Below are 12,530 nucleotides of genomic sequence, written 5' to 3'. Positions count from 1 at the left end.
AAAAATTGATGCATCTTGAGCTAAATGACAGGAAAAAATTCAACCCAGAGGTGGGCGGGGACAGGTTAGAGCTTCTTTAAGCAATGTAGATCCTCAACACCCTCTTGAATAAAGGGAGGAGAGAAATGAAGAGCAAAGACACCCCATTCCCAGGTTCAGATAACAGCGGAGGCCTCGGGGCGGAACATGCAGCTGTTCTGCTGCTCCTGGTGAAAGGCTAGGCTAATCCCTACACCCAGAGGGCGGCAGAGGTGGAAGGGAGTGGGATTTGCAGCAGTGAAACAGCGGAGGAGAATCTCCTGGTTTTCTAGCAGGTATGGTCGCTCACAGTGTGAGGGCACACTCAGGGAAGGAAGAAATTCAAATCTTTGGAGAATCTGATAGAAAAAGCTGGAAAACAAACACAAGGGGATGTTGGATTCCCTAGGAGTTTGAAGAGACTTGGGGAGCAAGAGTGAATGTTGTTATTTCATTTTATTTCATTTCATTTCATTTCATTTTGTTTTCTTTTCTTTTCTTTTGTTTTACTTCACTGTGGCCAGAACACTTAACATGAGATCCACCCTCTTAAAATTGTGTGTAACGTGGTGTACATTGGTGCATAAGATGGGATGTTATTTAGCCTTAAAAGAGAACAAAATCCTGCAATATATGATGATGTGGATGACCTTGAGGCCATTATGCTGAATGAACTAAGCCAGTCGCGGAAGGACAGGTGCGCCACAATCCCACTTATACAGGACGGAGGGCTTTCTTTCTGGGCTTATGTCTCATCCCAGCCTCAGCCTTCTCTGATCTCTCCCTCTTATGCTCAGGGCTTTCATTTCCCAGCAGCCAAATGAGGACATCTTGTAAGAGCAGAACCTTGTGAAGGTCCAGCGCCATCAGATGGATTTACAGGCACCAACTATTTTCTGGAACCGACCATTACTTCAGCAGAGATTACTATTGACTGTGGCCACTATGGAGGTCCCAAACCCCCCTAAGAAAGAAGTATTATTTCAGGTCCTCCAAGAATTAGATTCCAAGGCTGGGTCAGTCATGCAGGAGATTTAGTGGAGAAAATAGGACAAAAGAGGGAGGAGGCTAGGAGGCCGTGAGGTCCCGATGTGGATCTGACTCCTATAAGGAGAGAGGGAGGGAAGAAAGAAAAGAGGAAGAAAAAGGGAGGGAGATGGCAGTACCAGAAGTAAAGCAGGTCTCGGGGTGCAATACAATTCCAGACAAATCTCGGCAAGGCTGGAGGGTCCCAGGCTCAAAGCAGAGCTGTGCAGCTCTGTGGCCTGCCTCCCCCCATGGACAGAAACTCTGCACCAAGCCTCCAGAGCTGGGGCTGGGGACACCGGGCCCACTTCCCCTGGAATGACACCCTTGCCCTCTGAGGGGCCACTGGTGGGGGGCGGTAAGCCCTGGTCTTTTCAACTTGCATCTCTCAGTGTGGCACCCCCATGCTATGAGCAAGTCAGATTGAGGAAGGTTGGAGCCCAGCTGTCTTGGCCTGCCATGTCTGGAATTGACGGTCTACCCTATGAGTGGGTGCCAGGGAGAAAGGGATCCCAGACCCCTGGGCTGCTGTTGCTAAGAAAAGAGTTTCTACATCATGGAGCTGGTGGGGATGAAGGTTGCTGGCAGCCTCTGCCTCCTCAGGAAAAACTGCGGGAGCCCTGTGTCCCCGGCCACATCCACGGAGAGTAGAGCTTCTGTCACACTGAGCTTAGGGTGATGCAGGAGCAGGGAGGCTCACATGCCACCGAGTCTCACTAGCCCTACTGAGATTTTTATTTTCTTGTGTAAGTGTTTCTTCATTTGCCGTATGCTCTTGGGACAATGTTCAGAGGCTTTAGGTTGTTGTGTGTTTTTTTTAACTTTATTTATTTTTGAGGAAGACCACAACCAGTGGAGGTAACAGAGAGAGAGAGAGAGAGAGAGAGAGAGAGAGAGAGAGAGAGAGAGAGAATTCCAGAAGGCTCCATGCTGTCAGCACAGAGCCTGATGCAGGGCTCAAACTCACGAACCGTGCCTGAGCTGAAATCAAGAGTCAGACACTCAACCAACCGAGCCACCCAAGTGCCCTGTAAATCATTGTTTCTAACTTTTCAGAGTTTAGGGTTTTTTTTCCCCTCTGGGAAGAAGGGATTCAAATCTTGTGCTGCCATTCCAGAAGTGCGTCTCACCCCAGTAAAACTGTACATGAACAGGGGCCATCCCTGGGCTGTCATTTACCACCTCTGGCTCTAGCCAAATTTTGTCCTCCTGCAAAAGCATGGCCACTCCGGGGATGCTGGTGAATCATTGCTGTGGTTCGCGTCTGGTGTCTTTTTAAAGTGTCATCCTGTAAGGACACATTACGATCCCTGCGAATATTTCCAGGGTTCTTTGGGTATCTCCCTCCTCCCGGTAGTCCACTTGCGGTGTTCCCTCTAACGTTCACTCTCTGTCTCCTCAACTCGGAAAGTTTGCCGTGCTCGGTGTCTCCCCCTCAACACCTGCAGGCATTGTCCCATTCTCTCTTGCTTTAGAACAATCCCAGACCCGAGCTGCCTTGTCTCCAGGGACTGAGTAAAGCTGTTTCATACACTCTACTTCGTGTTTTACTTGCACAGAGCAGCACATCAAAGACTACGGGGCTCTGCGAAGTGATCACATCACAGAGTAGCTGGTAATGGGGGGTGACAAAGCCTCAGGGAAAGCCACCCACCTCTCTTCACATCCTAATGCTGCCATGAGCCTGATATTCCTCTGCTCCATGGTCCTTCGTCTCCTGAGTGAAGGTAAGCTCCAGCTCTGACCTCCTCAGCCCCTGCCTCTCAGCCTTTTGTTCCTGTCACCAGACTCCCTCCGGGGCTCAGCCTCCAACTTCTGTCTGCTTTCTTCACAGGCCCCTCCATGCAGAAGTCACCCAGACTCCAGGACACCTGGTCAAGGGGAAAGGACAGAAAGCAACAATGTATTGGGTCCTCATCAAAGGACACACTTACGTTTTCTGGTATGAGCAGATCCCCACAAAAGAGTTCAAGTTCTTGATTTCTTTCCAGAATGAAATTGTCTTTGATAAAAGAGGGATGTACAAGGAGAGATTTTCTGCTACGTGTCCCTGCAACTCACCCATAGCCTAGAGGCCCAGCCTCCGGAGCTGCAGGACTCGGGCATGTATCTGTGCCCGCAGTGAATCCTCAGGGTTAAATATTAGCTCATCTTCCTACACAAACATCCTGGGCCCGGCTAGGGAAGCAGCTGGCATACTGACTTAGAAGGAAATAACAGAAACTAACTAGAGCCAGCTGAAGCCAAATGGGAATTCATCACAGGGCTAAATGTGTGTGTGTCCTGTAGAACCCAAAACGAGAACACGGGAATTTCTCAGGAACAAACTGGAATGAAGTCTTTGGGACCGTGACATGGTTGATTTGACAACTCTTATTTCTTTTTCCACCTTGTTGGCCCCATTGTTCTCCTCATTAGTAGAAATTGTCTTTTCCAGTTTTTTGATCTTCATAGAGCAGAAGATTATAGATTCAGATATCAGTCCTCCAGGTACTTTGGGAAGGACCAACCTGACTGTCTCTCTTGTAAGATCACAAATCCTGAAAACAGAAAACAAATTAATTCTGTTTTACTCAACAACGTGCTCTTGTAAAGTTCGATTTAGCCAAGGGGGTCAGCTGGAACAACAAGGCAGCTGGAGACCTATCACTTTGACCTTATGGATCAAAGATTTCAATGACAGGAATCCTCCAGTTAGGGGCCAGGACATCCAATAGATGTCAATCACGAACGAGTAGTGCCAGATACAGAGAACCTAGGAAAAAAGAAGGAATGAGAAAGGGGATCAAGATCCTTAGTGTGTCAGACCAAATGATGACTCTGGTTAATTTGTTATTAATGAGTTAAATCCAGGTGATACAAAAAGCATGTTAATTTTAAGTATGACAAGTTCGGGAAGTTAACAGACTATGAGGTACATAGTACTAGAGATGAATCTCATGTAATTACAGTGTTGGAAATAAGCCAGACACCAACAAATGCATACTATCTTATTCCATTTATATGAACAACTAGAAAGTGCAAGGGAACCTATATTCACAAAAAGCAGATCAGTGGTTGCCTAAAGATGGGACAGGTGTGGGAAGGGTTGGGAGGGAAGGATTACAACATGATAGAAAGAAACTTTTTGGGGTGATGATATGTTCACTATCCTGATTGTGATGATAGTTTCCTGTTTGCATACATACATCAAAATATTTTAAATGTGTGCAGTTTACCTGTATGTCAATTATACCTCAATAAAGCTGTTTTTAATTGGGATATAATTGACAGAAAATATTATGTAAGCTTAAAACGCATGATGTATTGATTTGCTACATTTATATATCATAGCATGATTATTACCGTTGTGCTACTTAACACCTCTATCACGTCACATAGTTATTATTTCTTTTTTGTGATGAACACAATTAAGATCCAGTGTCTTAGCCACTTTGAAGTTTAAAATACTAATAACAGTGGAAAGGAAATCCAAAAGTGTTGACAACATGTCTAAGCCCATAATTTACTTGCTTGGAGACAGATAAGTGAACTTAAATTGTATTTTGTATTCTGCCTTAACTTTTATTATTGACCTGTCTGTAGTTTAGCCAATTTTTAACCTCTTAAGTAGTGCTCTCTCAGTTGAAGGGCAGGCACACATTACAAGGGCTTTAAATTAGAGGAAATGAGGCTTTAGACTCTGGGATGAATCTTTAACCTTTGTGTGCACAATGGGGAGGGAAGGTACCTACAGTTTTGTCAGAAGAGCTAAATGTGAAGTTCTGGAAGTTTGACTGGTAAGTTCCAGGTGCCAAAGGCAATTACATACATTGTAGTGATCATCTGACAGACTTCGGAGCTGCTGAGCTTGGTGTGGGCACTGCCAGCGATGACCACACTCTTACCATCACTCTTCAGGACACCAGGACCACTGAATTTTAACTCCTCACATTCCAACACCCAATTTATAGCTTGCATCTATTGACACTCATTGAGATGATTGACTGGTAGAGAAGATCAGAGGGGAAAGATTTGGTTTGGAACATGTAGTAATGAACGGAAGACTCTACACATCTCCAAAGGCAAGGGAAATAAAAGCAAAACTGAACTACTGGGATCTCATCAAGATAAAAAGCTTCTGCACTGCAAAGAAAACAATCAATGAAACTAAAAGGCAACCAACGCAATGGGAGAAGATATTTGCAATAGACATATCAGATAAAGGGTTAGTATTCAAAATGTATAAGGAACTTACCAAATTTGACACCCAAAACACAAAAAAATCCAGTGAAGAAATGGGCAGAAGACATGAATAGACATTTTTCCAAAGAAGACATCCAGACAGCCAACAGACACATGAAAAGATGCTCAACATCATTCATCATCAGGGAAATACAAATCAAAACCACATTGAGATACCACCTCGCACAGGTCAAAGTGGCTAAAATCAACAACTCAGGAAGCAGTAGATGTTGGTGAGGATGTGGAGAAAGGGGAACCCTCCTGCACTGACGGTGAGAATGAAAATTGGTTCAGCCACTCTGGAAAACAGTGTAGAAGTTTCTCAAAAAATTAAAAATAGAATTATCCTATGACTTAGAAATAGCATTGCTAGGAATTTATCCAAAGAATACAGGAGTGCTGATCTACAGAGGCACATATATCCCACTGTTTACTGTAACACTTTCAACAATAAGCAAATTATGTAAAGAACCCAAATGTCCATCAACTGATGAATGGATAAAGAGCATGTGGTTTATATACACAATGGAATACTCCTTGGCAATGAGAAAGAATGAAATCCTGCCATTTGCAACAACATGGATGGGACTGGAGGACATTGTGCTGAGTGAAATAAGTCAGTCAGAGAAAGACAGATATCATATGTTTCCACTCGTATGTGGAACTTGAGAAACTTAACAGAAGACCATAGGGGAAGGGAAGGGGAAAAGATAGTTTCAAATAGGGAGGCAAACCATAAGAGACTCTTAAGTACAGAGAAGAAACTGAGGATTAATGCAGGGGGAGCCAGAGAGAGGGGAAAATGGATAACGGGCATTGAAGAGGGCACTTTTTGGAACAAGCACTGTGTGTTGAAAATAAGTAGTGAATCATGGGAATCTACTCCCAAAGCCAAGAGCACACTGTATGTTAGCTAACTTGACAATAAATTATATTTTTTACAAAAAGGAACGGTAAGGCACCTGCTCCTTATCTAACCCTTTCTATTGGATTTGAGCCAAGAGAGAGGGCAGATGAGAGAGAGATGGTGACTAGCAGCTGACGGAACCATTCACAAATTCCTTGGTGAGATTCTGCACATAAGCAGAGCTTCCTTTGAGCCCTAAGTAACAAGGACAGCTCAGCAATGAGGAGACAACTCATTCTCCTACATCTGTGTAAACTCCAACGCTGCCCTCACCGACTGAGGATTAGTGTCTAACAGCACCCAGAAAGAATCCTTTCAGACTGGGTGTGGGTGTTCAGTGTCGGGAGTTTTCATCAATAGCATTGGTGAACAACGGGAGTATCTCCAGGAGAAATAGGTGGTTCTGAGCTGATTTTGATTCAACTGTCCATTTTGGAAGTCTACTACATACTTCCCAAAATAATGGAGGCCTCCCATTGAGGGAGGCCTTAGGATCCTGCTGTCAATAAGAGAAGGTCACAAACCACAATGATGTGGACACTAAAAATTAAGATAATCTTATTTATTACTCAAAGCCTGAAGTATCCTAGGCATACAGATTACATTTCCCAGGGAGCCTATACATTCTGATAGAGTGGGGCTGTGCCTACTCTTTTTTGTAGCTTCCTTTCACTATGCCTAGAACAAAGTAGGCTTCCACCTGATTTTTATTTAACCTTGCAGGTTAGGAAAGAAAGACAGAAGGACGGAAGAAAGGAAGATCCCTTGGGGCGCCTGGGTGGCTCAGTCGATTGAATGTCCAGCTTCAGCTCAGGTCATGATCTCGTGGTCCGTGGGTTCAAGCCCCACATCAGGCTCTGTGCTGACAGCTAGCTCAGAGCCTGGAGCCTGTCTCTGACCCTCCCCTGCTCATGCTGTCTCTCTCTCTCTCTCTCTCAAAAATAAATAAAACATTAAAAAATATATATGTAAAAAAAAAAAAAGAAAGGAAGATCCCTCAAAAACAGGTATCCCACCCATGATTAAATAATGCAGATAGATAAACAGAATCGGGGGACAGCCTATAGTTTTTCTAATGGCTCTTCTTTGCATTACTTACATCAAAATTCAGGCAGAATAACAAATATAATAATAAGATGAGAAAAGTGAGTGGAGCACTTGGGTAGCTCAGCCTGTTAAGCATCAGCTCTTCTTTATGGCTCAGGTCATGATCTCATGGTTTGTGAGATCGACCCCCATATCGGGCTCTGACAGCATGGAGTCTGTTTGGGATTCTCTCTCTCCCTCTCTCTCTCTGCCTCTCCCCCTACTCATACACTCTCTCGCAAAATAAATAAATAAACATTTAAAAAAAAAAAGAAAGAAAACTGAGTTATAAACCCTGAAGATGTTTGTGACCCTTGCTTAGCTGAGGGGGAGGAAGAAAGAAAGAAACAGAATCAAATCATTTCCTGCTTCTAATTTTTTTCCCAGCAACCCTGGCTTCCACTTCCATGTTTCTCAATGTGTGTAGCTAGACACCACTCCTGGTCACTGCCTCTACTCAACAACAGAAAATGGAAGGATGATACAAGACAATGAAAGGAAAATAAAGGAACAAAAGACAAGAAGTAGAGAGGGGAATGGTAAAAATTAATGTTTCAGAAAGCCAGGGGACCAATCATGAAGGTATTCATCACTTCACATCCCTGCACAACACTGTTCCCATAGTAACACATGCTAGGCTGGAATGTGTTTACAGTAAAGAGAAAAAGATGTCACACTCGAGTGACGTACAAGATTAGGTCTAGACACAACAGGGTCTCCCGGAAATGGTGACTTCACAGGAAGACCTGCCTCAGAGGAGGGGGTTTGACGTAGCTCCCTGAGCTACTACAGTGAGCAACCTCCCCAGGGCCCTGCCTATGGGACCTCTTCATGCCACCTCTGCCATGGGCACCAGGCTCCTCTGCTGGGCAGTCATCTGGCTCCTGGAGGCAGGTGAGTTCTGGGCTAATGGATCAGCATCACTGGGCTTTGTCTGTGGCTCTCTAACCGTGTATCTTAAATATGCCCCAGACCTTCATGTTGCCCAAAGGTTTTCTGAAAGGTATTGACATTTAAATGAAAACACATCATTGCATCGTGGCACAAAAAGCAAAATTCATGTGATTTTTTACATGAACACAGGAGACTTAAAGGATATTTGCACTCGCCTTGGGTTGCTGCGTTGCATGGCACTCACTTCCTCTGCCATTATGACCCTGTCTCATGTAATCTCTTCTCCTCTGAGGTCCCATGAATGCTGGCATCACCCAGAACCCAGGACACCTGGTCAGAGAGACAGGACAAGAGGCAACGCTGAGATGCAGCCCAGAGAAAGGACACAATCATGTTTACTGGTATCAGCAGCTCCCGGGGCAAGGTCTGAAATTCATGGTTTACCTCCAGAAGGAAAGGATCATAGATGATTCAGGAATGCAGACGCAACGCTTTTCTGCTGAATTTCCCAAAGAGGGCCCCAGCGTCTTTAAGATCCAGCCGGCAGAGCTGGGAGACACTGCCGTGTACCTCTGTGCCAGCTCCTTATCCACATCAATGCAGAGCCCCATCCTGTCAGTGCACGAACACCCTCCCTCCAGGCCACGCCCCGGAAACGCCATGGGCTGCGGAAGGGAAGTGGCGCGTTGTTTGATTAGTGAACGAATTAGCTGGAAAGCGTTTTGTAGGGAGAGCACGGAAATAGGAGATGCTTGTAGAAGCACCATGGAACATCCCAGCCCGTGCTCAGGGACTAAGACCGTCACCAGAAAAAGGTGAAGATTTTTGAAACCGGACATGATTTTTCAGGTTAAATATTTATGGAGAAGAAAGCTCTCTTTTCTTCACTTTATACTCTTTTTCAAGTTCTCTATTGCAAGCTTTAAATAGGGAATTTCATTTAATCATCTAAGATGATCAGACAAAGGAAATATTTTTTTCTTTTGCAACATGAGCAAAAAGCAAATGCGGTTGCCGAATTCATTTCTCTTCCTCAGACTCAAAAGAGAGAGAGGAAAGATACAAATCCAGGTTGTCTGGCTCAAGTAGTTGGGCTTTTTATACCATGCTGTGCTGCCTCTTAGTCTGGAATAATCCGGGTTTTGTCCCTTGTCTAATGCCTGTGCAGGCGTATATGGGTGCCAGCATTCAGAACTCCTGCTATAGGAGACCCAGAGGTGATGGAAATAGAGTTGGATAGATTTGTCTGGAGTTTAGAAGAAAGGTGAGGCCCCAAAATATTGTCAGTTAGAAACATATCAGGGGCACTTGGGTGGCTCAGTCTGTTGAGTGTCCAACTCTTGATTTTGGCTCAAGTCATGATTCCATGATCATGAGATGGAGCCCCAAGTTGGGCTCCATGCTGGGCATGGAACCTGTTTAAGATTCTCTCTCTGTGCCCCTCTCTCCTGCTCATGCTCCCTCTGTTTCTTTAAAATATAAAAAATAAAATAAGATAAAGAAACATAGCACCTCAATTTTTTGTTATCTCAGTGATTTTTTTTAAGTTTATTTATTTTGAGTGAGAGAGACAGCAGGAGTATGGGAGAGATAGAGAGAGAGAGAGAGGAAGAGAATCCCAAGTAGGCTCCGCATTGTCAGCAGAGAGTCAGAGACAGAGTTCAAACTCACAAACTAGAGCTGAGCTGAAATCCAGAGTTGAATACTTAACCAACTGAGCCACCCAAGCGACACTTTTTATCTCAAAGGGGTTTTTTTTGAGAGAGAGAGAGAGAGAGAGACAGTATGAGCAGGCGAGGGTCAGAGAGAGAGGGAGACACAGAATCTGAAGACAGGCTCCAGGCTCTAAGCTGTCAGCACAGAGCCCATGAGGGGCTCAGACTCACAAACCGTGAGATCATGACCTGAGCTGAAGTCGGACGCTTAGCCGACTGAGCCACCCAGGTGCCCCTCAATCGGGGTTTTTTTTCATTCTCATCGCTCAACAAGCAATGAGAACCTACAGAAAAGTGTTTATTATCACTTGCTTTGATGAGGCAATTTCAAAAAATCAAAAGAAAGGTGAATGCAGTCACTTTAAATGCATCTGTGCCAAAGAAGTCTGCCTCACCATGAGGTATAAACCGTGTCACTTCACTGCACTGTCCCTGTTCTGCCTTTTGATTTCCTGAGGTTATCCCTCCTCACCTTGCTAGGACAGAGGATGGCAGTGGCTGGCACCGGCAAGGAGCTGAAGAGACACCCCAAAAGCATCCCTGAGCAGCACTGCAGGAAGGTTCCACAGTACAATCCATGTAAAGCACCAGGCACGTAATTTAAAGCATAGTCTTCCAAATGTATAATTTCTAAAGGAGGAAGAAAAAGTCGAAAGGGTAAAGGATCCTCTTGCAATTGGGTAAGGAAGGAAAAGAGAAGAAAAGGTTTCAAAGAGAACTTGGAGTTCTCCTGCAGACGGAAAGAGTCACAACCAAAGGGGACTGACCCACCCCCACCGTGAAAGCCAACTAATCAACCTACCAGACCATTAAATCAACCTGGGCTTTGCCAGAACAGTGAAAAGTAAAATCCGTAGCGGAAACCCCCCCCACACCTTTCACTAACTCCTCCCAAAAAATGGTCACTAGTCAGAAGAAAATGTATGTCTACAACTTCAAACAGAATCAATACACTCAAGCAAGCAGCTAAAGATAGGATTACCCAGCCACAACCAGAAGTTCAAAGAGAAATGAAAAAGAAAAAAGTTGGTTAAACTCAGAAAAGAAAGAAAAAAACATTATCTGAATATGGGAAATTAGTGAAGGCATTGAAGAAAGGCATGGGATGTCTAAACAAATGAACATGAGACGGAACTAAAACCCACCAAAGAGAACAAGAACAAGGCAGTATGTGCCCCGGCAATGGGATTGAAAATGAATTCTAGGTTCTTGTATGGCCAGTGTCTACACTGTTCCAGGTAATCAAAGGGTACCATAGCTGGGAAGGTGAAAGCAGTGGGCCAGTCAGAGAAACACCGGCCCCGCATCCTTGGCCCTGCCCACCCACTCAGGCAGGCTGAACACAGTTTGGGGAGGGAGGTCCCAAGGGGTGCAAATGCCTCAAGTCCCCTGTCAGTCTCCTCATCTGCAAAGTTAGGGAGCCCGTCCAGCATACCTCTGCGATCTTTTCCAACTATCCATTCCAGCCTTCTGACAAGTTCTGCATATTAAGCTGGGGGATCCCCAGAGCTAAGTTTCTTTCCTGATTTGTCTTCCAGCAGGTGCTTAGCACTCCAGGGAGCCACCGTTCCCATTATGTGTAACCAGGTGATCTGCTGTGTGGCTCTTTGTCTCCTTGGAGCAGGTGAGTCCTGGGGTCAGGGAGCAAATTCCTGTCCAAAGGTGCTAAGCTCCAGAGCTAAGTCCTTCCACGCCTGAAAGCAGCATTAGGCACCCTCCTGAGCTAGAGCCTCTCTTTCTTCCATAGGCACAGCAGATGGTGAAATCACTCAGACCCCAAAATACCTGATCAGAGAGGAAGGACAAGGCGTGACTCTGGAATGTGAACAGGATTTTAATCACGACTCCATGTACTGGTACCGACAGGACCCAGGGCAAGGGCTGAGACTGATTTACCACTCACAAGTAGTACCTGATGTTCAGAAAGGAGACATACCTGAGGGCTACAGTGCCTCTCGAGACAAGAAGCCACTCTTTCCTCTCACTGTGACATCGGCGAAAAAGAACCAGACAGCTCTGTATCTCTGCGCCAGCAGTAGAGACACAGTGAAGCACAGCCACGTCCTCTCTATGCAGAAATGTGTCTCAAGCCCTGCTTCCCCACCAGATGGCAGGCTTTTCTGGGTTCAGTGCCCTCATCTGCCTGCTCTCTTCCCCTTTCACCAGACACTCAAAGCAACTGCTGCCATCAATGTGCTTCGGGGAATGGCGAGACATCTCAGCGATCCACATCTATGTCATCTCTATCTATATTTATATCAGTGAGGGACAGGACAGAGAGAGGGAGAGAAAGTCGAAGGAGGAAGAGGGGGAAGAGGAGGAGGGGGAGGAGGGGGAGGAGGAAGAGGAGGAGGAAAGAAAATACACAAAAGAAAAAAAGATGTTATTTTTACATCCTAGCTCTTCTTACCAAATACTAGAAAACACAAATGAACAGAAAATGGTCCCTTCCATCAAGAATAATAAAATCCAAGCAGGGAGAAAAAGGAATAGAAGACAAACACTGTCATCAAGTTTCATATCATGTGTGCTTTAATCAGAGATGTGAGTGGGCTCTAGGAAGTAACACGGTCTTGTCTGGTGACATCAGCAAGGGCTTCAAAGAGAATGCCAAACCATGAGATGAAACTTAAATGATGAGTAGAGTTTCGTGAGGTAGA

General features: G+C 45.1%; 1 protein-coding gene and 1 long non-coding RNA gene across 3 annotated transcripts; both read left to right on the top strand.

Annotated features, from left to right (window-relative positions):
- Positions 1-121: 121 nt before the first annotated feature.
- LOC115277927 lies at positions 122-2,985 on the top strand. Of its 2 annotated transcripts, XR_003902600.1 has the most exons (4): positions 122-314; positions 543-715; positions 2,604-2,771; positions 2,879-2,985. It is a non-coding gene; the product is annotated as an uncharacterized LOC115277927 (long non-coding RNA). The 2 variants fall into 2 exon arrangements; XR_003902599.1 differs by lacking the exon at positions 543-715.
- A 4,982-nt stretch (positions 2,986-7,967) lies between these two features.
- Positions 7,968-12,135, top strand: LOC115274366. The gene is made up of 4 exons (XM_029917823.1): positions 7,968-8,155; positions 8,448-8,970; positions 11,412-11,494; positions 11,618-12,135. The coding sequence occupies exons 1-4, from the start codon at positions 8,080-8,082 to the stop codon at positions 12,133-12,135; spliced, it is 1,200 nt and encodes a 399-aa protein (XP_029773683.1). The 5' UTR covers positions 7,968-8,079.
- Positions 12,136-12,530: the final 395 nt, after the last annotated feature.

This window comes from Suricata suricatta, chromosome 2 (genome assembly GCF_006229205.1).
Source record: "Suricata suricatta isolate VVHF042 chromosome 2, meerkat_22Aug2017_6uvM2_HiC, whole genome shotgun sequence".
Taxonomy (NCBI): domain Eukaryota; kingdom Metazoa; phylum Chordata; class Mammalia; order Carnivora; family Herpestidae; genus Suricata; species Suricata suricatta.
This window is presented reverse-complemented; position numbering and strand designations above follow the sequence as displayed.

Coding starts and splice junctions, on each gene's coding strand:
- LOC115274366 (XM_029917823.1), top strand. CDS start 8,080: ATGGGACCTCTTCATGCCACCTCTGCCATGGGCACCAGGCTCCTCTGC. Junction 8,156..8,447: donor CATCTGGCTCCTGGAGGCAG/GTGAGTTCTGGG, acceptor TTCTCCTCTGAG/GTCCCATGAATGCTGGCATC. Junction 8,971..11,411: donor AAGACCGTCACCAGAAAAAG/GTGAAGATTTTT, acceptor GTCTTCCAGCAG/GTGCTTAGCACTCCAGGGAG.